The sequence below is a fragment of the Triticum aestivum genome, chromosome 6D (genome assembly GCF_018294505.1).
Source record: "Triticum aestivum cultivar Chinese Spring chromosome 6D, IWGSC CS RefSeq v2.1, whole genome shotgun sequence".
In the NCBI taxonomy this organism is placed as follows: Eukaryota; Viridiplantae; Streptophyta; class Magnoliopsida; order Poales; family Poaceae; genus Triticum; species Triticum aestivum.
Genome location: NC_057811.1, coordinates 211274960 through 211299266, shown reverse-complemented (window position 1 = coordinate 211299266; position 24307 = coordinate 211274960). Strand labels below are relative to the sequence as shown.

The following is a 24307-nucleotide window of genomic DNA, read 5'->3' as shown; positions in this document are numbered from 1 at the left end:
GCAGGCTGTTCGAGACTACTACGCCTTGCGTGGTATCAAGAAGACCAAGCCGGCGTGCCGCGATAAGTTCCTGAGTAAGGAGCAGTACATGAAGGTAATTCTTAAGGCCTTCTACTTAAGTTCCTTCATTTAGTAATTCTTAGCCGTAGCGCTCAAGTTTCTATTTGCTAACTTAGGCGCCTCCGAGATGGTGTGCGGATCGGATGGATTGTTGGGAGGTGTTGGTCAATGAGTGGTGCTCAAAAGAATGGCTAGCCCTCCACAACGAGGCCAAGGACAAACGTGCCCAAATGGAAGGTGTGCCACACCATCAAGGCAGCTCCAACTTATATCAGTTCGGGCGGAACTGGGTATGTGGTTTGCTTCATGATTCATGCAATTCATTCATCATGCTAGCTTGAGCCCTTTAATTACTAATTTACATTGTTTCTCTCTTTCAGGCACGCCACAATAAGGTGGATAAGGTGCCAGAGGTGTACGACCTGTATGCCATGGCCCACACTGCCTCTTTCAAGAAAGTCAAGGCTTTCTCTCAGTCTGACCTCGATGATGCAAACAACTTCACCAACATCTCCTCCCACAACAAGCTCGTGAGATATAGAGATGAGGGGAAGGCGAGGAAAGGGGAGGACTTTAACCCGAGCCAGGGTCCCATTGATCCAGAGCTGGTGATGATATCTGGTGGCGGGAGGTCCCATGGCTCCATAGCCATTGGAGATGGACTTATCCGTTGTCCTAGCACTCTCCCGGAGATCAAGGCGCGCCAGTCGAGCTCCGCTCCTGAGATAAGGCCTCGTGAACGGCCAGTGCAACTCGCCATCAAGGTTAGTGATACGTACTCAGCTATCTTTCTCCATTACATTGTGTGCGCTTCCATCAATGATTACAAATGGTCATGTGAGTGGTGTTGCAGGCTGCTATACAGAGTGAGAGAGATAGAACGGAGAAACTTCTGGCGGAGGCGGCGGAGAGGCAGCGGGAGTTGGAGGAGAGGACGACAAAGATGATGGAGGAGGAGAGGGCACGGAATGACATGCAGGCAAGGGCCATGTACGAGCTCCTTGTGGTAAGTTTCTTCTGCAGATTAGCCAAAACATTCATGTAGTGTTTGTCTCATTACTAACTAGTATGACTGAGTCGTCAAAACCAAATGTGCAGTCTGTGTGCGAGAAGACCGGTCAGACCGCTCCGCCGATGCCAGTGATTGCTCCTGGGACCACGGTGAGTTTAATTTGAATGGACATTACTTGCTAGTCTTAACATTTGAGTGTCATAATGCTAACGAGACATTGGAAATGATCTTTGGTGCAGCTTAACTCCAGAAACGCATCGCACGATCCTTCTCCAGCTACCGGCACTAGCCAGCCCGCTCCTACACCTCCCTGATCACGGTAAGTTTCTCTAGTGTTTTGCTTAACAAATGCATAAAGACCTAGACTTAGCTTTATTTCCTCCAATATGCTTACCATAATGACCTAGAGTTAGCTTCTTTTCCTCCAAAATGACTTAATAAGCTTACTGACCTCATAAACCATCCATTTTACCTAAGTTAGCTCTAAAACGATATGTACTTAGCTTACTTATGTCAAAAATTGCATAATTAGCTCATAAACGACCCATTTCACCTAGGTTAACTCATAAACGACCCATTTCACCTAGGTTAGCTCATAAACGACCCATTTCACCTAGGTTAGCTCATAAACGACCCATTTCACCTAGGTTAGCTCATAAACGACCTATTCACCTAGGTTAGCTCATAAACGACCCATTTCACCTAGGTTAGCTCATAAATGATCCATTTCACCTAGGTTAGCTCATAAACGATCCATTTCACCTAACTTAGCTCCAAAAGATCCATTTCACCTAGGTTAGCTCATAAACGACCCATTTCACCTAGGTTAGCTCATAAACGACCCATTTCACCTAAGTTAGCTCATAAACGACCCATTTCACCTAGGTTAGCTCATAAACGACCCATTTCACCTAGGTTAGCTCATAAACGACCTATTTCACCTAGGTTAGCTCATAAACGACCCATTTCACCTAAGTTAGCTCATAAACGATCCATTTCACCTAGGTTAGCTCATAAACGATCCATTTCACCTAACTTAGCTCATAAACGATCCATTTCACCTAAGATAGCTCATAAACGATCCATTTCACCTAGGTTAGCTAATAAACGATCCATTTCACCTAAGTTAGCTCATAGACGATCCATTTCAACTAATTTAGCTCATAAATGATCTAGTTCTCCTAAGTTAGCTAATAAATGGCATATACTTCTTCTTCTAGTCTTCTTCTTCTTCTTCTATTCTTTTTCTTCTAGTCTAATTCTTCTTCTAGTCTTCTTTTTCTAACTTTCTTATTTGTCATTTTGCAGGTTTCATTCACTTCACGGAAGCCAGCTTCCTATGATGGATTGCTTGTTTTTTCCTTTGATGCACTTCTTGTATTCTGCTCGCTTGCTATGATGGAATTAACTTGCTATGATGAAACTAGATTGCTATGATGAAACTTTGCATATTGTAATATGTATGGATCGATGGAACTATGTGCAACCTACTATGTATGTATGGATGGATATATATGTGCTGGATATTTATTATGTTGGATATATATGTGCTGGATATTTATTGTGAAAGAGTCCTGTGATATATTTGCTGTGATAATTGTTGGATATAAGAAAAACAGAATAAAAAAAGAGGCAGTGCAGGCTCTTTGCCGTCCGCGGCAGACGGCAAAGACACCTTTGCCATCGGTGGCAGACGGCAAAGGGGGCACGTGGCGCCCACCCGTGCTTCCTGAGACTTGGGCCATTTGGCAAATTTGCCTACCGTGGCGGACGACAAAGCTAAGCTGATGGCAAAGACTTTGCCTTTGCCGTCCGCCGTGGCAGACGGCAAAAAATAGTGGGCACTGACGCATTGCTGACGTCAACTGGCGGACGGCAAAGAGGCGCTCAAATTTGCCGTCCGCTGGCGGACGGCAAAGGCCGCCGTTAGCCGCCTAACGGACTAACGCTGGCGGACGTCCAGTATTTTGCCGTCCCTCCTCTTTGCCGTCCGCCGCTGTAGGCAAAGGACTCTTTGTCGTCCGCCATAAAAAGCAGACGGCAAAGGACCTGTTTGCTGACCCTGTCTTTGCCGTCCTTATTTGCCGTCCGCCGCTGACGGCAAAGCTCTTTGCCGTCCGCCGTCCGTGCCTTTGCCGTCCGCCGTGGCAGACGGCAAAATACTGGATTCCTGTAGTGATAGACATACTATCGTCCTCAGGAATATCAAGAATAACAAAGTTCGTAAAATAAGTAACGTTTGCAACCACAACAGGCACATCCTCACAAATACCGATAGGTATAGCAGTTGATTTATCAGCCATTTGCAAAGATATTTCAGTAGGTGTCAACTTATTCAAATCAAGTCTACGATATAAAGAGAGAGGCATAACACTAACACCGGCTCCAAGATCACATAAAGCAGTTTTAACATAGTTTCTTTTAATGGAGCATGGTATAGTGGGTACTCCTGGATCTCCGAGTTTCTTAGGTATTCCACCCTTAAAAGTATAATTAGCAAGCATGGTAGAAATTTCAGCTTCCGGTATCTTTCTTTTATTTGTAACAATATCTTTCATGTCAATCGCATACGCAAAAAGATAGGTCTAATCATTTCAGCAAAGCGCTCAAAATCCTCATCATCCTTTTTCTTGGATGGTTTTGGAGGAAAAGGCATGGGTTTCTGAACCCATGGTTCTCTTTCTTTACCATGTTTCCTAGCAACAAAGTCTCTCTTATCATAACGTTGATTCTTTGATTGTGGGTTATCAAGATCAACAGCAGGTTCAATTTCTACATCATTATCATTACTAGGTTGAGCATCATCATGAACATCATCATTAACATTTTCACTAGGTTCATGTTCATTACCAGATTGTGTTTCAGCATCAGAAATAGATATATCATTTGGATTCTCAGGTGGTTCAGCAATAGGTTCACTAGAAGCATGCAAAGTCCTATCATTTTTCTTTTTCTTCTTTTTAGAAGGACTAGGTGCATCAATATTATTTCTCTGAGAATCTTGCTCAATTCTCTTAGGGTGGCCTTCAGGATACAAAGGTTCCTGAGTCATTTTACCAGTTCTAGTAGCCACTCTAACAGCATAATCATTTTTCTTACTATTCATTTCATTGAGCAAATCATTTTGAGCCTTAAGTACTTGTTCTACTTGAGTGGTAACCATAAAAGCATGTTTAGTAATGAGTTTGAGTTCACCTTTAACTCTAGACATATAATCACCCAAGTGTTCAAGCATATCGGAATTGTATTTCAATTGTCTACCAAAATAAGCATTGATGTTTTCTTGTTTGACAATAAAATTATCAAACTCTTCTAAGCATTGTCTAGCAGACTTATAGTGAGGAATATCACCTTCATCAAATCTATAGAGAGAATTTACCTTTACTACCTGTGTCGGGTTATCAAGACCATGAGGTTCTTCAATAGGTAATGGATTAAGATCATATGTTTCTTCAATAGGCGGTAGATTAAGACCATGTATTTCTTCAATATGAGGTAAATTCTTAACATTTTCAGCTTTAATACCTTTTTCTTTCATGGATTTCTTTGCCTCTTGCATATCTTCAGGACTGAGAAATAGGACACCTCTCTTCTTCAGAGTTGGTTTAGGAATAGGCTCAGGAACTGGCTCAGGAAGTGTCTAATTATTTTCATTTGTCAACATATTATTCAATAGAATTCCAGCTTCATCCGGTGTTCTTTCCCTGAAAACATAACCAGCACAACTATCCAGGTAATCTCTGGAAGCATCGGTTAGTCCATTATAAAAGATATCAAGTATTTCATTTTTCTTGAGGGGATGATCAGGCAAAGCATTAAGTAACTTGAGAAGCCTCCCCCAAGCTTGTGGAGACTCTCTTCTTCAATTTGCACAAAATTATATATATCCCTCAAAGCAGCTTGTTTCTTATGAGCAGGGAAATATTTAGCAGAGAAGTAATAAATCATATCCTGGGGACTACGCACACAACCAGGATCAAGAGAATTAAACCATATCTTAGCATCACCCTTTAATGAGAACGGAAATATTTTAAGGATAAAAGGTAGCGAGATTTCTCATCATTAGTGAACAGGGTGGCTATATCATTTAATTTAGTAAGATGTGCCACAACAGTTTCAGATTCATAGCCATGAAAAGGATCAGATTCAACCAAAGTAATTATATAAGGATCAACAGAGAATTCATAATCCTTATCACTAACACAGATAGGTGAAATAGCAAAAGCAGGGTCAGGTTTCATTCTAGCATTAAGAGATTGTTGCTTCCATTTAGCTCGTAACCTCTTGAGTTCATATCTATCCTTGCAAGCTAAAATAGCTAAAGCAGCTTCTTTTTCAAAAACATAACCCTCAGGAATAACAGGCAAGTCTTCATCATCACTTTCATCAATATAATCAGTTTTAATAATTTCTTCCTCTCTAACCCTAGCAATTTGTTCATCAAGAAATTCACTAAGTGGCACAGTAGTATCAAGCATAGAAGTAGTTTCATCATAAGTATCATGCATAGCAGAAGTGGCATCATCAATAACATGCGACATATCAGAACGAATAGCAGAAGCAGGTTTAGGTGTCGCAAGCTTACTCAAAACAGAAGGTGAATCGAGTGCAGAGCTAGATGGCAGTTCCTTACCTCCCCTCGTAGTTGAGGGATAAATTGTTGTCTTAGCGTCTTTCAAGTTCTTCATAGTGACCAGCAGATATAAATCCCAAGTGACTCAAAGAATAGAGCTATGCTCCCCGGCAACGGCGCCAGAAAATAGTCTTGATAACCCACAAGTATAGGGGATCGCAACAGTTTTCGAGGGTAGAGTATTCAACCCAAATTTATTGATTCGACACAAGGGGAGACAAAGAATATTCTCAAGTATTGGCAGTTGAGTTGTCAATTCAACCACACCTGGATAACTTAATATCTGCAGCAAAGTATTTAGTAGCAAGTAGTATGATAGTAGTAGTAACGGTAACAAAAGTAGCGGTAGCAAAAGTATTATTTTTGGTGTTTTGTAGTGATTGTAACAGTAGCAACGGAAAAGTAAATAAGCGAAGAACAATATATGAAAAGCTCGTAGGCATTGGATCAGTGATGGAGAATTATGCCAGATGCGGTTCATCATGTAACAGTCATAACATAGGGTGACACAGAACTAGCTCCAATTCATCAATGTAATGTAGGCATGTATTCCGAATATAGTCATACGGGCTTATGGAAAGGAACTTGCATGACATCTTTTGTCCTACCCTCCCGTGGCAGCGGGGTCCTAATGGAAACTAAGGGATATTAAGGCCTCCTTTTAATAGAGTACCGGAACAAAGCATTAGCACATAGTGAATACATGAACTCCTCAAATTATGGTCATCACCGGGAGTGGTCCCGATTATTGTCACTTCGGGGTTGCCGGATCATAACACATAGTAGGTGACTATAGACTTGCAAGATAGGATCAAGAACTCACATATATTCATGAAAACATAATAGGTTCAGATCTGAAATCATGGCACTCGGGCCCTAGTGACAAGCATTAAGCATAGCAAAGTCATAGCAACATCAATCTTAGAACATATGGATACTAGGGATCAAACCCTAACAAAACTAACTCGATTACATGATAGATCTCATCCAACCCATCACCGTCCAACAAGCCTACGATGGAATTACTCACACACGGCGGTGAGAATCATGAAATTGGTGATGGAGGATGGTTGACAATGATGACGGCGGCGACGAATCCCCCTCTCCGGAGCCCCGAACGGACTCCAGATCAGCCCTCCCGAGAGGTTTTAGGGCTTGGTGGCGGCTCTGTATCGTAAAACGCGATGATTCCTTCTCTCTGATTTTTTTCTCCCTGAAAGTGAATATATGGAGTTGGAGTTGAGGTCGGTGGAGCGTCAGGGGGCCCACGAGGTAGGGGGGCGGCCCCCCACCCTCGTGGGCAGGGTGTGGGCCCCCTGACGTGGATTTTCCTTCCAGTATTTTTCTTATTTTCCAAATAGATGTTCCGTGGAGTTTCAGGTCATTCCGAGAACTTTTGTTTCTGCACATAAATAACACCATGGAAAGTCTCCTGAAAACAGCGTCAGTCCGGGTTAGTTCCATTCAAATCATGCAAGTTAGAGTCCAAAACAAGGGCAAAAGTGTTTGGAAAAGTAAATACGACGGAGACGTAACAGGGAGCAACAGCGATATGAGAGGATGAGGGAGGCGGCGCGAGGGGGAGGAGCAACGACGAGAGAGGATGAGGGAGGCGGCGACTGCAATAGAGAAGGGATGGGGCGGAGGCTAGGGTTCTCACCCAATCGGCGCTTTCCTCGCCTCATTCGACCACGGGCCAACCAGTGCCCAACACGCACGAAGAGGCAGGACATGAAAAGGCGACAATGCCCTCGACGGGGTGCGCGATTTACGGCGGTGGCATGTGATATTTCCAGTGAAGAGCAGATTGTTCATTGTGACAGTGTCGTTGGCTCAATCCGACGACTAGGTCGTCTGAAGGCTTGATCCCATGGCCCAGATTCGGTCAAGCAAGCAGATCCAACGGCCAGGAATCCAAATCGCTGAGGAGGCTGGAGGTTCCCCGTCATTCTTATTTCTCGAGGTGTAGTCTGTGAGCGAAAATGCTAGACTCACGGGGGCACTACGGGCTAATACGGGCTTCTACCAACAAATCAAACTAGCCCCCCCTGATTTTCAGGGGGTGTGGGCCGATTTTCTCCAATGCCCAATGACAAATAGCCAAGTGGAACAACCCCCGTAATAACACAGTATTAGTCCGTGTGTGTAGCATTAGACTAGCCACAATGGGGAGTAACATATGTGTGGTAACATGTAACACTTTATTTATTAGGCTATAGACTCATTTTGCCTTGATATGTGTGATGTTACTCATACTATTAGTAACTAGCTATGTTACCACTTTCCTTCATTTCTTCATTTATTTGCTTGCCACATCATCTATTTTATCTAAACATGTGTGATGTTACTACCTATGTTACTCCAATTGTGGGTAGTCTTAGTGGTCTGTGAGTGTTGCTAAAAAAGAAATGTTTTTATCAGTTTTGCCATCGATTGTATAACACTACTTAGTTTTGCCACTAAAATTTTTCACTACTAAAAAATGCCACTGTTTCGATAGACACATACTCAAAAACACCATTTTTCATCATTACCGTCAAGTCAATGCAAGTTGACTGAAGGTAGATGACGAAAATACCCCTGCTCTTATTTTGCAAGTCTCTCCATAGTGTGGGCCCCACTTGTCCAGGAGTAAGGATAAAGAATTTCGAAGAAAAAAGAGCCATGTCAGTGTTCGAACCAATGACTTCACTGTGGATCCACGAGCATGACAACCATTCCGACCAACATACGCATTCGGTTGAAATTAGAAATATTCTAATACTATAATTTATCTGGACCTAACTAAACAGACCCAATCCTACTGAACCTAATCCTCTGGCCGATCAGCCCGTGCCAGTTTTGCCAGTTTCCCCAGCGGGAACAACAAATCCCTAGCGACGTCAGCCTGCCTAATCCCTCTCCTGGCACCGCCAGTCGCCGGGCTAGCCGCCTAGGTCCGGCGCGCCTCCACTCGCCGCTGCAGCGGCGCCTCCTGCCGAGTGCCGTTGTGCTGCCCGTCCACTGCCGCCACCCCCGGCCCGCAGCTTCGGCTCTGCCTCCCGCCCAACATCGGCACTAGACGCAGGCAGCTCCGGCGCTTCTCCCGCCTGACCCCCCAGCTCCTCCAGAGTCTTGAAGTGCAGCAGTTCCACGGCAATGGCGACGGACAGCAGGCCCGGATCAGAGGGTTGCGTCGGCCACCCGACACCCCAACATGCTGCTGTGTTGGCATATTATTCCGTATAAACATTATAGAGAACATAGTTCATTGTACACTAAAGGCTTCTGTAGCTTAGTTGGTTAGCTCGCGTGACGGGCAGGTCCTGGTCATGGGTTCGAAACCTCACAATGCTCATTTATTTCTCTTTTTATGCGCCCCTTACAGATGGGCCCACCAAAAGAGAGGTGATTTGACAAACATGATAGGGTATTTTCGTCATCTACCTTCAGTCAACGTGCATTGACCTGATGGTAATGGTGAAAAATGGTCTTTTTGAGCATATGTCTAACGGGACAGTGCCGTTTTTGAGTAGTGAAAATATTTAGTGGCAAAATTGAGTAGTTTTATACAACCGACAACCCAAAAAGAAAAGCTCTCTATACGTTACCCTCACGCGACCCCCCATCCTGGCGGACACGCTTCTCGGCCCGTTCCCCACCCCCGCGCCGCAAACGCGACCTGCCAGTTCATCACTTTCCCCGCCGCCTGCTATCCTAGCGGTTCGATCCGCCTTTGGGTAAGCTCCTCCAATTCCTTATTTTGTGTTGGAGCAGTCTAGATATCTTTCTTTCTTCACTACTTGTCTAGACTGTTTTGTTCTGATGATTTATTCGCCAGAAGTTGGATTGGCGAATGGTGGCGCACCAGGAGGCGGAGGCGACGACGACGACGACGGTGGACCCGATGCGCCTGGCGTCGCGGTGGCGGTCCCCGGCGGAGTGGGTTGCCACCGCAGCGGCACTGGACTCGGAGCCCATGCCATCCGAGCTCAACACCGCCAACAGCTCGGGCCTCTTTGCAGTCGTCTCCGTCGACAAGATGTCCGTCAAGTACCTCGGCGTCAACCACCACGGCCATGACGTCGGAGTCGTGCAGGCCGACTGCCCCGCTCCCATGCACCGAGCCGTCTACTACTTTGAGATGACCGTGAGGAATGCTGGGCTCAAGGGCCAGACCTCCATCGGCTTCACCACCGAGAGCTTCAAGATGCGCCGCCAACCTGGGTGAGCCACCTTTTCTTGGCTCTTGCTGCTATTTTGGTCTCTCTAGCCTGGGTTTAGTGCTCTGCTAGCAATTAGCAATTCCAAACTTGTCTCATTTTGTGAAAATGTACTACTTTGTGGTATTCGTGCATAACCTGTCTGAGTCTGAGATGATGTGTGATAGCTGAAATTGCACAATCTGGGCGAGGAAGGCCAAATAACATGTACTCCCTCCGTTCCGAATTACTTGTTGCAGGTATATGGATGTATCTAGATGTATTTTAGTTCTAGATACATTCATTTCTGCGACAAGTAATTTGGAACGGAGGGAGTAGTTTTTAGTAGTTGTATGCGGCTATTTGTTGTAATTCCTACACCGTTCATGCTAAAAAGAGGTTTTGTGAATCTAATGAACTTACCCATTGTTGTTTGCCCTGGTGGGCATGTCTTTTTCAGGCAGTCTGTTAGTTGTAGCGTTGCTTGCTATGATCTCTATTTCTATGTAATGCTTCATATATTTTATGCGACCTGTCTCCTGTTCATTTGAACTGACTTGAAATTTGACCTGCTATAACACTTTATTTTAGTGGTTGCTACTTGCTACTCAACGACAATTACCTGCTGATTATTCTTTCTGTTCTTTCTTCATTCCAGTTGGGAATCTCAAAGTTGTGGATACCATGGCGATGATGGCTATCTTTACCGGGGTCCAGGGAAAAGTGAGTCTTTTGGTCCCAAATTCACATCAGGCGACATAATTGGCGCTGGAATTAACTACATAGAACAACTTCTTTTCTTCACGTAAGTGTTGTTGATTACACTGTTTGTTTATTTGATTCGCAGACCATTACTCTTCTATGAGGTTTTGTATTATTACATAACATTACATTTTCAGTTACCATCCTTAATATTTTCGGTTTTCTTCTGAAGATGAATAAATGCATTTGGTTGGTACTTTTGTCATTTAACTTTAATAAAAAAATGATAGTTTTGGATTTGCACTGCCACCATAACTTTATGAATGGGCATATCTTCCTCTTATGCACTCATGTTGAATGCTGTATGCACCATATGCTTATCTCTTATTCTCTGCATTAAGTCCGTCACCTGTTTAATTTATTTAAAATATTGTGCTGTGCTGTGATCTAACTAGTTGTAGCATCTTGCAGAAAAAATGGATCTCTGATTGGAGCCTTTCCAAAAGATATTAAAGGACCACTATATCCTACTATTGCGGTCCATAGCCAGGATGAAGAGTAAGCTGTCTCTTTCTATAGTGATTATTATGTTGGTTTTGTACATGCTAAATAGAAACTAAAATTTGCCCCAAATATTTCAACCTTAGTTGCAAAAACATGCGTACTTATTGAAGCGAATTCTCCCTTACATTTATATCAAGCCTTCCCTGTCCTGATTTACTGAATAAATGTTGCTATAGGAATTTATTTTTAAGCCACTCAGTGGCTTAACTCTCTGATGATTATAATAAAGAGACAAGACCAGTGGACATCTTTTAAACCGTTCCATAGCTTTAGTGCACTTTGGTCTTGGCAATTGTTGACTAGGCTCCTTCTATAGAATCATCAGCTTTTGTGTTTCTTCGTTAGTTAAGCCACATTTTATAGGAAGGATTGTAGTAATCAGTAATTACAGGCCAAGTGGACCAATCACAAGAGCTCTGACCAAGAAATTAAATGAAATAACCCCTATGCTTATTTAGCAATGAAAGCATCTGAGTTGGTATTCAAAGTTAGTTAAAATATTTGCTGAACACAGTTTTTTTTTCTGTATCTTTACTTGACAGACCTACGTAAAGCACAATTCACTCGTTTATTTTGTTTCTTTCATTCATAATAGCTTCAAATTGAAGGTGATTTTCCTTTGTGCTTCCAAATCATATACTTTATTAGTAACACTTGGTAATGACTCTTTGTTTAATGCTTATATATAACTTCTATGCAAAAATTAATTGATTGAATTTTAGATTTTGACATTCTGAATATAACATTAGTAAGTATTTTCTCACGTGTAAAATTTATGATTAGTTTAGGAGCTAATAAGTGCTACTGAATTGGGGACTTAGTAGTTAGTACCAAGAAAAAAGTCTTTAATACCGTACGAGCTTTGATAGACTGCAAAACCAGGTATTATGCCCCTTGATATTCTAAAACTGCAAATAGTCCCTGAGGTGGTTTTGCCAATGTGACGGATAACATGACGTACAAAAGAAAAATCTTCACCAGGTAAAAGTTATCTCGATCCTCTCCTTATCTGGAGGGTGAGGTTGCCAACCCGTCCCCTGCAACAGTGCAGAGGGGTAGGGTGTCAGTGGAGGAGGACATCCAGCGCCATGGCCACAGCAGGAGCAGCCTGTGGTGCTGTTTGTCATCAGGCGCTGTAGTGGCAGGTCCTCAAAGTTTCCAGTGAGAAAGGACACACAGAGAGCACTATATCAAAGCTGACCTCCTTGGCACGCTACAACCTAAGCTGGAAAAACTGCCTCCACAAAACACATAAGGCTGTTGTTTGCTCCAGTTCTAAAAGATCAGGAGGCTTAATACCTGTTTTGGAGTTCAAGGTTTAAATAGACACACCATTAAAGAGTGGGGAGGGGTAATATATATTCATTTACCATTGGTTATTCTATCGATCCCGTCTTCATCTATTTATCAACCACCTAACAGAAGCTATTCCTTGTGTTTCATTGCTGCATATACCTGCCGTGATTGTTTTTTTGTCAGATCTGATTATTTGATATTTTTTTTTTGCAAACCAGGTTGACAGTAAACTTCGGAAAAGAACAGTTCTGTTTTGATATTGAGGTGAGGCAAGATATTGCTGCTACTTAAAATTGTCCTAATTTTTCTTATCTCATCTGCAATTCCTCTTTCCATGGCCTAACTGTACACCAACAGTATTTGCATCCATGGAACATGTTTCACTGTATTATGATTATCCATCCCAGTTTGCTGGATTCGCTGCATCTTTAGGTGCAACGATTTTTATGTACTCTGAAAGGAATAATAATAATCACATACACCGTTAATAAAAAATTGGTTGATTTTTTTCTAACATAGTTGATATAGTTGCAAACTAATGATGTGCTTGTGATAGATAAACACTACACAAATATTCACTTGGTGTATACACTATAGATTTTTTTGTGTTTGATGCAATTCACTCCTGTTTGGCAGGGTTATATTCTTGAGCAGAAAATGACGCAACAATCTATTAGCGACAAACTGTACTTGCAACCTGATATCAGTCATTGGTATGCCTCCATATACTAAATGACAGCCCATTATGTTTAGTGTTGCATCACACGATCTTAGATGTGGATCCAGAATTAAGGTCAACATGGATATGATTTAGCCATTTCACATGCACTAAATGATATGCACTGTTCACTTATTTTGGGTGCTGTTTTGTTGTTCTTGAGGTTTACCATTTGGTACAATCTACTTCGTAGCTTGCCATCTTCCCATCCAACCTTATTTCGAGCTTTGTTTCCAGTAAACTGTTTAAACATTGTGTTGCATAGATCATTCCTTTCTTAATATTTAAAATCATTTCTAGGCTGACGCGTCTTATGCGTATGTACCATGCACTTATGGCAGGATTGTTCGTTCATATCTCCTACATTACGGCTACCAAGATACATTGAGTTCTTTTGATGCGGCAAGTGAAACTGACCCTCCAGCGAATCATCAAACTGGTTATGGGGAACCTCCTGAAATGTATGGTCTTAGCCACAGAAAAATGTTGCGTCAGGTAAGCTGATACATTACATCACATGTAACTGTGTTTCTGCGATAAGTCTTATTTGTTTATATTTTGTCCCCTTAATTAGCAGCTCCAGAGAATCTGATCTCTTGGTTAACCTTTTATGCAATAGTTTAACAGCTAAAGATCAGTTACTAGCCAGATGGATGAACCCTTTGTGCCCATGTGTGTTTTAGTGTAGTTATTGTCTTTGTGTGCCGTGGTGGGGTAACCGGACTATTGTTTACGATAATTCAACACATTTTATTCTTTTGAACTTGTTCATTTTTACATTTGATTGGCCTCTGAAAATGGTATGGTTGCAAGCTTCATGAGAATATCCTTAAATTATGAAACAATTATTGCCCACTCCTCTCAGCTGTTATTTAGATTGCCTTAGGCTTGTCATTTTCCATATTTTTTCTGTACAGTACTGTTGTATGTGAAGCCCATCACTCTTGGCCTATGAGGCCCAGGCCCAGGCCCATTCAGTCAAGTGACTAGCTGCCTCTGAGCACCGCTAGAGCCGTTGCAGCCACCTTGCCACGTCTCCTAGATGCTCCACATGGTATCAGTCACAGGCGGGGCACTGAAGACGGCGGCAACGGTGGTCTAGTCGTCGGCCGGATGGCTGGTGGCAGGGTCCGGCGAGGAGGCGGCGTCACATCTGGGCATGGCTGTGCGCGCGTGTGCGGGTGTGCGGTGCTGTCGGGCTGCGCGAGAGGGGGCTGCAGGACAGCAGGTGCTCTTGCCGGAGATCAGTCGGCGGCGGCGGCAGGTCTGAGCGGGAGCGCGATGGCGTGTCCAGGCGCAGGAAGGAGTAAACTCCTGCGCCTCGTTCCTGCTGGTGCGGAGGTAGCTACGGGTGCGCGTGTGTGGCTGTGCGCGCGTGTGCGGTTGTGCGGTGCTGTCGGGCTGCGCGAGAGGGGGCTGCAGGACAGCAGGTGCTCTTGCCGGAGATCAGTCGGGAAGGAGCTGTGGTACATGGACCGTGAGGGAGCTTGATCGGATGGACAGCTCAGTGATTGCGGCAATTGTGGAAGAAAGAGAGTCCTTGGTGACGAAACATCACTACAGAATGGGGCATGTATCCTTTGATAAAATGTGCAAGCTATTTCCTGATGTAATGAATGAAGTAGACAAGAACAAGCTGAAATGTGATGTGTGTGAGTTTGCAAAACTTTGCTAAACACACGAGGACGTCTTATGTGAGCAAGGGACTTAGAAGTATATCCCCATTCATGCTTATTCACTCGGATGTGTGGACAAGTCATGTGTTGTCGGATAGTGTGCAAAGTATTTTGTGACCTTTATTGATTGTCACTCGCCTATGACATGGGTCTATTTGATCCGTCACAAGGACGAAACTTTCCAATGCTTCAGGAGGTTCTATGCCTATGTGAAAAATCACTTCACTGTTCAGGTACAAGTGATAAGAAATGATAATGACACCGAGTATGTGAACAAAGTGTTTGGGACTTTTTGTCAGAGCAAGGGATTTTGCATCAAACCTCATGTTCGGACACAACTCAGAATGGAGTGGCAGAAAGGAGGAATCGACATATTTTGGTTGTTGCTCAATCACTCATGTTTACTACTATGAACGTGCCGAAATTCTTGTTGACTGAAGCTGTGATGACTGTGACATACCTGATCAATCGCACATCATTGAGAGTACTAGGTATGAAAGCACCTTCCGAGTTACTCAGGGGAAAGAATGATTTCGTGGTTCCTTCCAAGCTGTTCGATTGTGTCTTCTTTGTCAGCGATCACATGTCATCCGTGGGCAATTGGATCCATGGGCCATCAAGTGTATCTTCATTGGACATTCTTCTGGGCAGCGCGGCTACAAGTGTGGGAGTCCTGAACGAAGGACCTTTGCGAGCATGGATGTCACCTTCAGGAATCCAACCATTTTATGGTGAGAAAACTGATCTTAGTGGATTATCTGAAAGTCTTGACCATACTCAATCTACCTTGATAGGTCAAGGGGGTGGCGGTAACTGTGGTGGTGCTGATTCAATGCTGCAACAACCAATTGAGGGTGACATTCTGGTACGGTGAAGTGAGTAGCAGCCCCAGTAACTGATAACATCGCCGAGTGGTAGGCCGAGTGAAGGACTGATTGTGATTGATGGGGCGCCGAGTCAGTCAGACGGTGCTCCCACATGGATCGGTTGTGTACCGAGGTGGACGGCAGAGCAAGATGAGTAGCTAAAGACAGGCGGTGCTCCCACCTTGGTTGGTTGTGTACTGAGGTGGATGACAGAGCAATAGGAGTAGCTAAAGGTGTACACGGAAGCGAGGTGATGGTGTTACACCAACTCAAATTGGTAGTGTGCCGAGGTGGATAGCAGAGCAAGAGGAACAACTAAAGGTGTATTCACAGAAGCGAGATGATGGTATTGCTATCACAGTGAGCAACTAGGCCAGTCATTGATGGAGCAACAAGGTAGTACTGATGCGATGTCCATCTCCTCTGATGGGGATAAGGGCCAGTTGCTACTGAAGGGTCAATTGATAGGCCAATTGCTTTGAGGAAAACTACTCGAGCAACAAGAAGAATACCCCAACGACATTGGACATTATGTTACCTGTGAAGCATTATCTCTAGCCTACAAAGCATTTGGTTCTTCTCTTCGGTCTGTGTCAATTCTGACTGACTTGAAGAAGGCAAAGGAGGGCTCAAAATGGCGCATGGCCATGGTGGAGGAGCTGGAGGATCTATGTAAGAACAAGACATGGGTACTGCCACCTTGTAATAGGAAATAAGGCAGCCAGCTGCAAGTGGATATACACTAAGAAGCAGAATGTAGAAGGAAAAATTGAAATGTACAAAGCAAGGCTTGTGGCGAGGGGGTACAGCCAGACCTACAACATTGACTATTATGAGATATTTGCTCCAGTGGCAAAGATAAACGTTGAGGATTGTGATCTCCTATGCAACAAATTTCGGCTGCTCTTTACATCAGTTTGACGTGAAGAATGCGTTCTTGCATGAGAACATACAAGAGGACTACATGCCTCCTACGTGGAGATCCCATCTGGGTTCTCTACTTTGGAGACTGCTGGCAGGATATGCAGGTTAAAGAAAGCTCTTTATGGTTTGAAATAGTCTATGACAGCATGGTTCGACAAGTTCAGATGTGATGTATGTAATGTGAGGTATGGGCAGTGTAATGGTGATCATACGCTGTTCTACAGAGATGGGAAGGGGAAAATCACTATATTTGCTATATATGTGGATGATATTATTATCAACGAGAAAGCTAAAATCCATCCGACAGGAATTCTGCGACAGATCCGAATGACGTGCGATCAGTCCGATAATCTCGCGCACTCCCGCAAATAAAACGGGCTGCGCTCCCTACTCCTTTCGCTAAAACCGCTCTAGGTGCGCTCTGTAGGCTCGGCCAATCAGAGAAAAAGAGAAACTGAAAAAGGAGGTCGTGTGCATGATTTGAACCTGCGTCTCTGCCAACACTATCTCAAAGACCTCACGCCGTAGCCAACTAGTCCAACCATCATTATTGTACACTAGCTGGAAGCCATTAATTTTTACCTCAACTACTATAGAAACATGAGATATTTCATAGATATTTTCATGCCTTGTATAGTGATCATCATTGCAGTGCATCACCAATCTTGCACTTCATGTGATGGGTATAAGGGCATCTCCAATTTACCACATGTGTCCGGACCGCGCTGTCTGGACCATGGAAGTCATCCAATGCGGTCCTGTATCGGTCTGTGGTGCGGTACAAACGTACTTTCTCCCGCAAACAAGAGACAAACATGGGGCTTTGCGGGTCTGGACCGCTCACACCCCCGCTTCTGACCACCCTGGCCCACCCAAAAAACCCTCCCGCGCTTTCCTTTAGATGCACGCACCGCTTACCGTGCCGCCTTCATGCCGCCCTAGAGCACGAAGCGGCCGACATTGATGTCGCGTGGCGTGACAGGACGAAGGGCGGTGCTGACCGGCGCGACCTCTCGTCAGCCGCCGCTTCAAGCGGACGCAACTTCTCGAGAAACCTGTTAGGAATAAGCAACTTGTATTCCCATGAGGCCATAGGCCGATATATATATACGTACAGGTGTGGTACATATGCAGGAAACCCCTTATACAACGGGATAAATACAAAGGGGTATACATGACTTATATTATAACTCTAACACCCCCCCTCAAACTCATGGTGGAGGAACAACACTGAGTTTGGAGAGATAATAGCCATGTTGTGCTCTAGTCTGGGCCTTCGTCAGGAAATCCGCCAACTGTAACTCGGAAGGCACATACTGAAGAGCAATGACCTGATCCTGCACAGCAGCGCGCACATAGAAAGCATCAACACCAATATGCTTGGTGAGCTCATGCTTCACAGGATCGCGCGCAATGCTAATAGCACCTGTACTGTCAGATAAAAGCATAGTCGGTGTAGTGACAGAAACACCAAAATCCTGAAGTAACCACCGTAACCAAGTCACCTCTGCCGTCAAAAGAGCCATAGCTCGCAACTCAGCCTCAGCACTCGAACGGGAAACTGCAATCTGTTTCTTCGTCTTCCAGGCAATGAGAGAACCGCCAAGAAAAACACAGTAAGCAGAAAGCGAACGGCGATCAGAAGGATCACTAGCCCACGTAGCATCCGCATAGGCCTGAAGCTGTAAAGAACTGGAGCTAGGAAAAAAGAGACGGTGAGAGATCGTGCCCCGAAGATATCGGAGAACACGAAGGAGATGACTATAATGAACCGATGTGGGAGCAGAGACAAACTGACTCAGAATATGAACCGGATAAGAGATGTCCGGACGAGTGACAGCTAGATAGACTAGACTGCCAACGAGATGACGGTAACGCGTCGGGTCAGGGAGAGGATCACCATCAGTAGCACGGAGGTGAACATTGAGCTCCATAGGAGTCTCAACAGTGCGCTCGTCGGAAAGAGCAGCACGAGCAAGAAGATCCTGGATATACTTTTCCTGGGATATAAAAAAGCCATCAGAGGTAGAAGAGACTTCAATCCCAAGAAAGTAGCGAAGAGGTCCAAGATCAGACATAAGAAACTGCTCACTAAGACGAGCCTTTACAAAGGCAATATACTCGGGGTCATCCCCAGTGATGACCATATCATCAACATAGAGAAGAAGTCCGGCCACGAGAAGAAAGGTGAATAAACAATGCGGGATCATGAGCACTGGCTGAAAAACCAGCAGTAGTGACCACAGAAGCAAAACGCTCAAACCAGGCGCGAGGGGCTTGCTTAAGGCCATAGAGAGAGCGACGAAGACGACACACTGCCATCAGGAACAGAATACCCAGGTGGTGGCTGCATGTACACCTCACGCAGCTCACCATTAAGAAAGGCATTCTTAACATCAAGCTGAGATATAGACCAGTGGCGTGCAGAGGCAACAGCAAGAAGTGTACGAATAGTGGTCATATGGGCCACAGGAGCAAAAGTCTCGTCATAATCACGACCATGCTCCTGCTGAAAACCACGAGCCACGAGACGAGCTTTGTGACGCTCAAGAGAACCATCGGAGCGAGTCTTAACCTTGTAGACCCACTTACAAGTGATGGGACGGACTCCGGGAGGAAGAGAAACAAGATCCCAGGTACCAGTGCGTTCAAGAGCAGCAATCTCCTTTGCCATCGCAAACTGCCATTCAGGATGAACAACAGCCTGACGGTAAGAAGTCGGCTCAAGAACAGCAGCACCAGCGGTGGGAAATCCAAAGCGATCAATAGGCGGACGAGGACGAGAACGCAAGCCATAAGTAGGCTGAGAGGAAGAGGACGACTCATCCAAGGAAGCATCCACAGGTCGTGAACGACGAGTGTAATGCTGAGGAAGAGATGGAACAAGAGAAGGAGGAATCACCAAGGTAGAATCAGGGGGTGGCGACGAAGAAGTCACCGGAGATGAAGGTGTAGAATCCGGTGACATGCTAGGTGAGGAGACCGGGGAAGATGGTGGCGGCGAATCGACGAGGGGTGGAGAAGCAGAGGGAGTGGAACGAATAGGCAAAGGCGCGACGGGGGTGATAGGGGAGTCAGGAAAAGTGAGGAAAGAGATATCCTCCACGGAAAATATCGAGGAAGATGGGCGTGGAAAGAAAGGACGAGACTCATCAAAAGTCACGTCTCGAGAGATACGCATCCGACGACCGATAGGATCCCAACAACGATAGCCCTTATGTTCATCACTGTAGCCTAAGAAGACACACTCAACAGACTGAGCGGTCAGTTTGGTGCGTTCGCGAGGGGCAAGAAGAACATAGCAAACACAACCAAACAAGCGAAGCATCGAATAATCGGGAAAACGATCAAAAAGACGCTCAAAAGGAACACCACCCTGCAGAGCAGCGGACGGCTGAAGGTTGATGAGATAGGCGGAAGTGGAGATAGCCTCGGCCCAAAAATGAGGCGGAAGAGAGGCAGCGATCATCATCGCACGAGCCGTCTCAAGAAGGTGACGATGCTTGCGCTCAGACACGCCATTCTGAGCATGAGCACCAGGACAAGAGAACTGGGCAAGAGTACCCTGCTCAGCAAGGACACCACGCAACATCTTAGAGATATACTCACCAGCGGAGTCAGCACGAAAAACACGAATGGGTGAAGAGAACTGAGTATGAACCATGGCAGCAAAACGCTTATAAATAGACAACACCTCACTACGTGAAGTCATGAAATAAAGCCATGTGTAACGAGAAAAATCATCGATGAAAATAATATAGTATTTATGACCACCTTTCGAAGCGAAAGGAGCCGGACCCCATACATCAGAATGGACTAAGTCGAAAGGACGCTTAGACACTGACTCACTATGGGAATATGGTAACTGAATCTGCTTGCCAAGACGACAACCCTGACACTCTAAAGAGACATCTCCTGAGACAGACCCCAGAAGACCTCGACGAACTAAAGACGATAACCGAGAACCACACAGATGACCAAGTCGATGATGCCACTGCTTGAAGGAACCAGTAACAGAGGCGACAGCAGCGGAGGGACTGGCGATGGTAGTGGCAGCGGAAGGAACATGAAGCCAGTCCAACTCCCAAAGACCCTGAGAATCACGGCGGCGAGGGCCAGCCCCAACCAGAGTGTGCGTGCGACGATCCTGGACAGAACAAGTCAACATCAAGGATGACACGACAACCAGAATCAGTAAGTTGACCGGCAGAAAACAGATTCATGGTAAGTCGAGGAACATGAGCAACATCAGGAACAGAATAAGGAGTGGAAAGATGGCCTCTACTAGCAACAGAAAGTGGAGTACCATCAGCAGTAAAGACATGAACAGGAGAATCCAGCGAGCGAAGAGAGGACAAAGCGGAAGAATGAGAAGACATATGAAAAGAAGCTCCAGAGTCCAGAACCCATGGGAATGTACCTGACTGTGTAGAGGGCGGGTGCTCAGTGCGGGAAGCATCAGTCACAGAACCAGCAGTACCCGTCGAGGAAGAACCTGAAGCCGCGAGCAGACGCTTAAGTCTCAGAATATCCTGTTCAGTCAAAGCAATGGCTGAAGCTGGCGAGGGAGATGACGAAGTCCCTGAGGAGGATGATCGCGCCTTGCGCAGGTGTTTCCGCTTGGTGTAGCACTGGGACGCAATATGACCATCATCGTTGCAGTAGTCACAATGTGAACGGGGGCGACCTGAGCCTCCAGAAGGAGTGGGCAAGAGCGGCGGAGCACTCGAGCGAGAATGGGGCGGTGCAGCCGGCGAAGTGGAAGAAACCCGAGTAGCGAGCACAGAGGGAACCTCCAGCAAACCAGCACCACGTAGGCGAGTCTCCTCAGCACGAATCTCTGAAAGCGCCTCCATGAGAGAAATACGGCCACGAGCAAGCAACTGAGCACGCCGGGGCTCAAACTCCTTACGGAGCCGAGACAGGAACTCGTAGACGCGATGAAACTCCAAATCGGGCCTGGACAGCCTGACAGCAGGGGCAAGTACGACAACCAGCACTGCGGAGAGAATCAAGCTGGCGCCAGATAGCAGAACTCTGTGCATAAAAGTCATCAACAGTAGAGTCACCCTGCTGAAGAGCATGCTCCTGACGAACCACAGAAAGGTATAAGGCATCACCAGAGGGCTCATAGCGCTGATGAAGACAGGTCCACATCTGGAAGACAGTAGGAAGACCCAGAAACTCAGAAGCAAACTGAGGCAGAACACTAGTAGTGAGAACAGCTGCAGCACGAGCATCATCATCAAGCCACTGGGTGTAAACAGACAAAGCACCATGATACGTCTGAAGAGCCTCCTCATAAGCCAAAGCCCTCTCATCATAGGCATGATCAGCAGCCTCATCAGCAATCTTAGCCGCATCCTTGGCGGCCTGAGTAGCGTCCGGAGGAAGAACCAGTGGAGTCGGCGGAGTAGGGGCCACCGGAGGGACCGGACGTGGCGGACAGCAGACCTCGCCAGAAAGAACACCCCAGAGACGAATGCCACGCATGTGAATGCGCATGAAGCCAGCGAACTCGGTGTAGTTGGTACCATCGAAGATCACCGGACAGCGAGGGACAGCAACGTAGCCTGATGCAGCAGACATGTTTTTTTTATTTAGCAAAGATCCGAAATCAGCAGAAAGCCGGACGAGGACGGCGGCTGGAAGCGGGACCTGGCACGGGAATCACGGCGATCAACAATCGCGTAGGCGGAGCCCGTTCGTGTTGGCGACTGGGTGCACGGCTGTGAGCAGGAGGGAGGACGGGGCAGCCCAGCGTGGAGGAGAGGGAGTGGCCCAGCCCAGCGTGGCAATCCACACAGCGCCGATCGGGAACTTCGAGCGGGAGGGAGCCGGCGACTTCGATCGAGCAGGGAGGACGGGGCAGCCCAGCGTGGAGGAGAGGGAGCGGCCCAGCCCAGCGTGGCGATCCACACAGCGCCGATCGGGAGGAGAGATCGAGAGGAGAGGCAGCAGTGACGGAAACTTCGAGCGAGAGGGAGCCGGCGGCTTCGATCGAGACGGATCAGCACGAGTTGCAGCGTGCAAAAAATTGACCTAGCTCTAATACCATGTTAGGAATAAGCAACTTGTATTCCCATGAGGCCATAGGCCGATATATATATACGTACAGGTGTGGTACATATGCAGGAAACCCCTTATACAACGGGATAAATACAAAGGGGTATACATGACTTATATTATAACTCTAACAAAACCAACTCCGGCCCCTGCGCTGCATTGAAGCAGGCTAACAGCCCCTTCGCCTTGGCCTCACCGCGACTATATAAGCCGTGCGCTGGCGACGCACAAAGCCGGATTCCCCTCCCCGAGCACCGCCCCCTCCCCTCCCCTGTCTCCATGCCCGAGCCCCTCCTCCTCTTCGCCCCCAGCTGAGGCGATGTCAAAGTCGTGGTGCTCCGCGCCGACAGGCGGAGTAGGCGGAAGCTCCTCCTTCGACGGTTCTTGGCGCCGCCGCCCACGCTCTTTGGGCTTGTCGGTGATCATGTCCGCTGGCTCCTCTGCCAAGGAGGAGATCGTCATCTGCTTCGATGGCGAGGAAGACTAGGTGCCGCCGCAGCGGCCACCGATGAGCTGCCCCGACTCCTCAAGGAGGCCGCTCTGACGGCGTCAGATCGAGATAATGACGGAGTGATCACTCCGTTACATGGGCCCGTGGCCGCAATCGTCGGCGCACGTGAAGGAGGAGCAGCCGTCACCGCGCCACCGCGTCCTGTGAAGGAGGAGCCGTCCTCGCCCCGGCACAACCGCGGTGTCCAGATTGGATGCCACGTGAAGGAGGAGTCGACATCGCCCCCACACCACCGCGGCGTCCAGATCGAACGCCGGGTCAAGGAGGAGCCGGCGTATCCGCCACCCGCCGGTACGGCCGAATGGACGCGCCGTCATCGTCGTCGCGTTGCCACCATGCCGCCACCGCCTCACCGCCAAGGAGGAGCTGCTGCCCGCGATCAAGAAGGCGCGGGGCCGCCTCCTCCACTACCTCGGAGGAGGTGGCGGCGGGGGAAGGGGGTGATGAAATATACACCGGTAACTTTTGTGTGAATAGCATGGTAACTCACACATCGCAAACCTGATAACTTGTGAACCCCGGTCCTGGTCCTGGTAACTTTAGCGTGGGAAGGGGGGCAGGGGTGGTTGATGAAATATCCCCTTGTACTTTTACGTGAATAGCATGGTAACTCACACATCGCAGACCTGATAACTTATGTACCTCGATCCTGATAACTTTGGCATGGGGGGGGGGGGGGTTGATGAAATATCCTCTCGGTAACTTTTGTGTGACTAGCATGGTAACTCACACATCGCAGACCTGATAACTTAGGTGTCTCGGTCCTGATAACTTTGGCGAGGGGGGTGATAAAACATACCCACGACAACTTTAATGTTAATAGCACGATAACTCACACATCGCAGACTTGATAACTTATGTACCCTGATCATGGTAACTTTGGCGTGGGGGGGGGGTTTGGTGGTTGATAATATCCACCTGGTAACTCTTATGTGAATAGCATGGTAACTCACACATCGCATACCTGATAACTTATGTGCCTCGGTCCTGATAACTTTGGCGAGGGGGAGGGGTTGATGAAATATCCCTCTGGTAACTTTTGTGTGAATAGCATGGTGATTCACACATCGCAGACCTGATAACTTATGTGCCTTGATC

At 46.5% G+C, this 24307-nt stretch overlaps 1 protein-coding gene across 3 annotated transcripts in view; it reads left to right on the top strand.

The window, feature by feature from the left end:
- The first annotated feature begins 9253 nt into the window (after window positions 1-9253).
- The window catches only part of LOC123144482 (ran-binding protein M homolog), a 32042-nt gene continuing 16988 nt past the window's right edge, over window positions 9254-24307 (top strand). The window contains exons 1-7 of one of the 3 annotated variants that reach the window (XM_044563640.1): window positions 9254-9424; window positions 9526-9911; window positions 10545-10691; window positions 11060-11146; window positions 12667-12712; window positions 13085-13161; window positions 13508-13661. In XM_044563640.1, coding sequence (XP_044419575.1) covers window positions 9541-9911; window positions 10545-10691; window positions 11060-11146; window positions 12667-12712; window positions 13085-13161; window positions 13508-13661 — 882 coding nt within the window. In that variant the 5' untranslated portion in view covers window positions 9254-9424; window positions 9526-9540. The remainder of the gene's footprint in view (window positions 9425-9525; window positions 9912-10544; window positions 10692-11059; window positions 11147-12666; window positions 12713-13084; window positions 13162-13507; window positions 13662-24307) is intronic. The other 2 variants (XM_044563639.1, XM_044563638.1) reach the window with 2 other exon arrangements.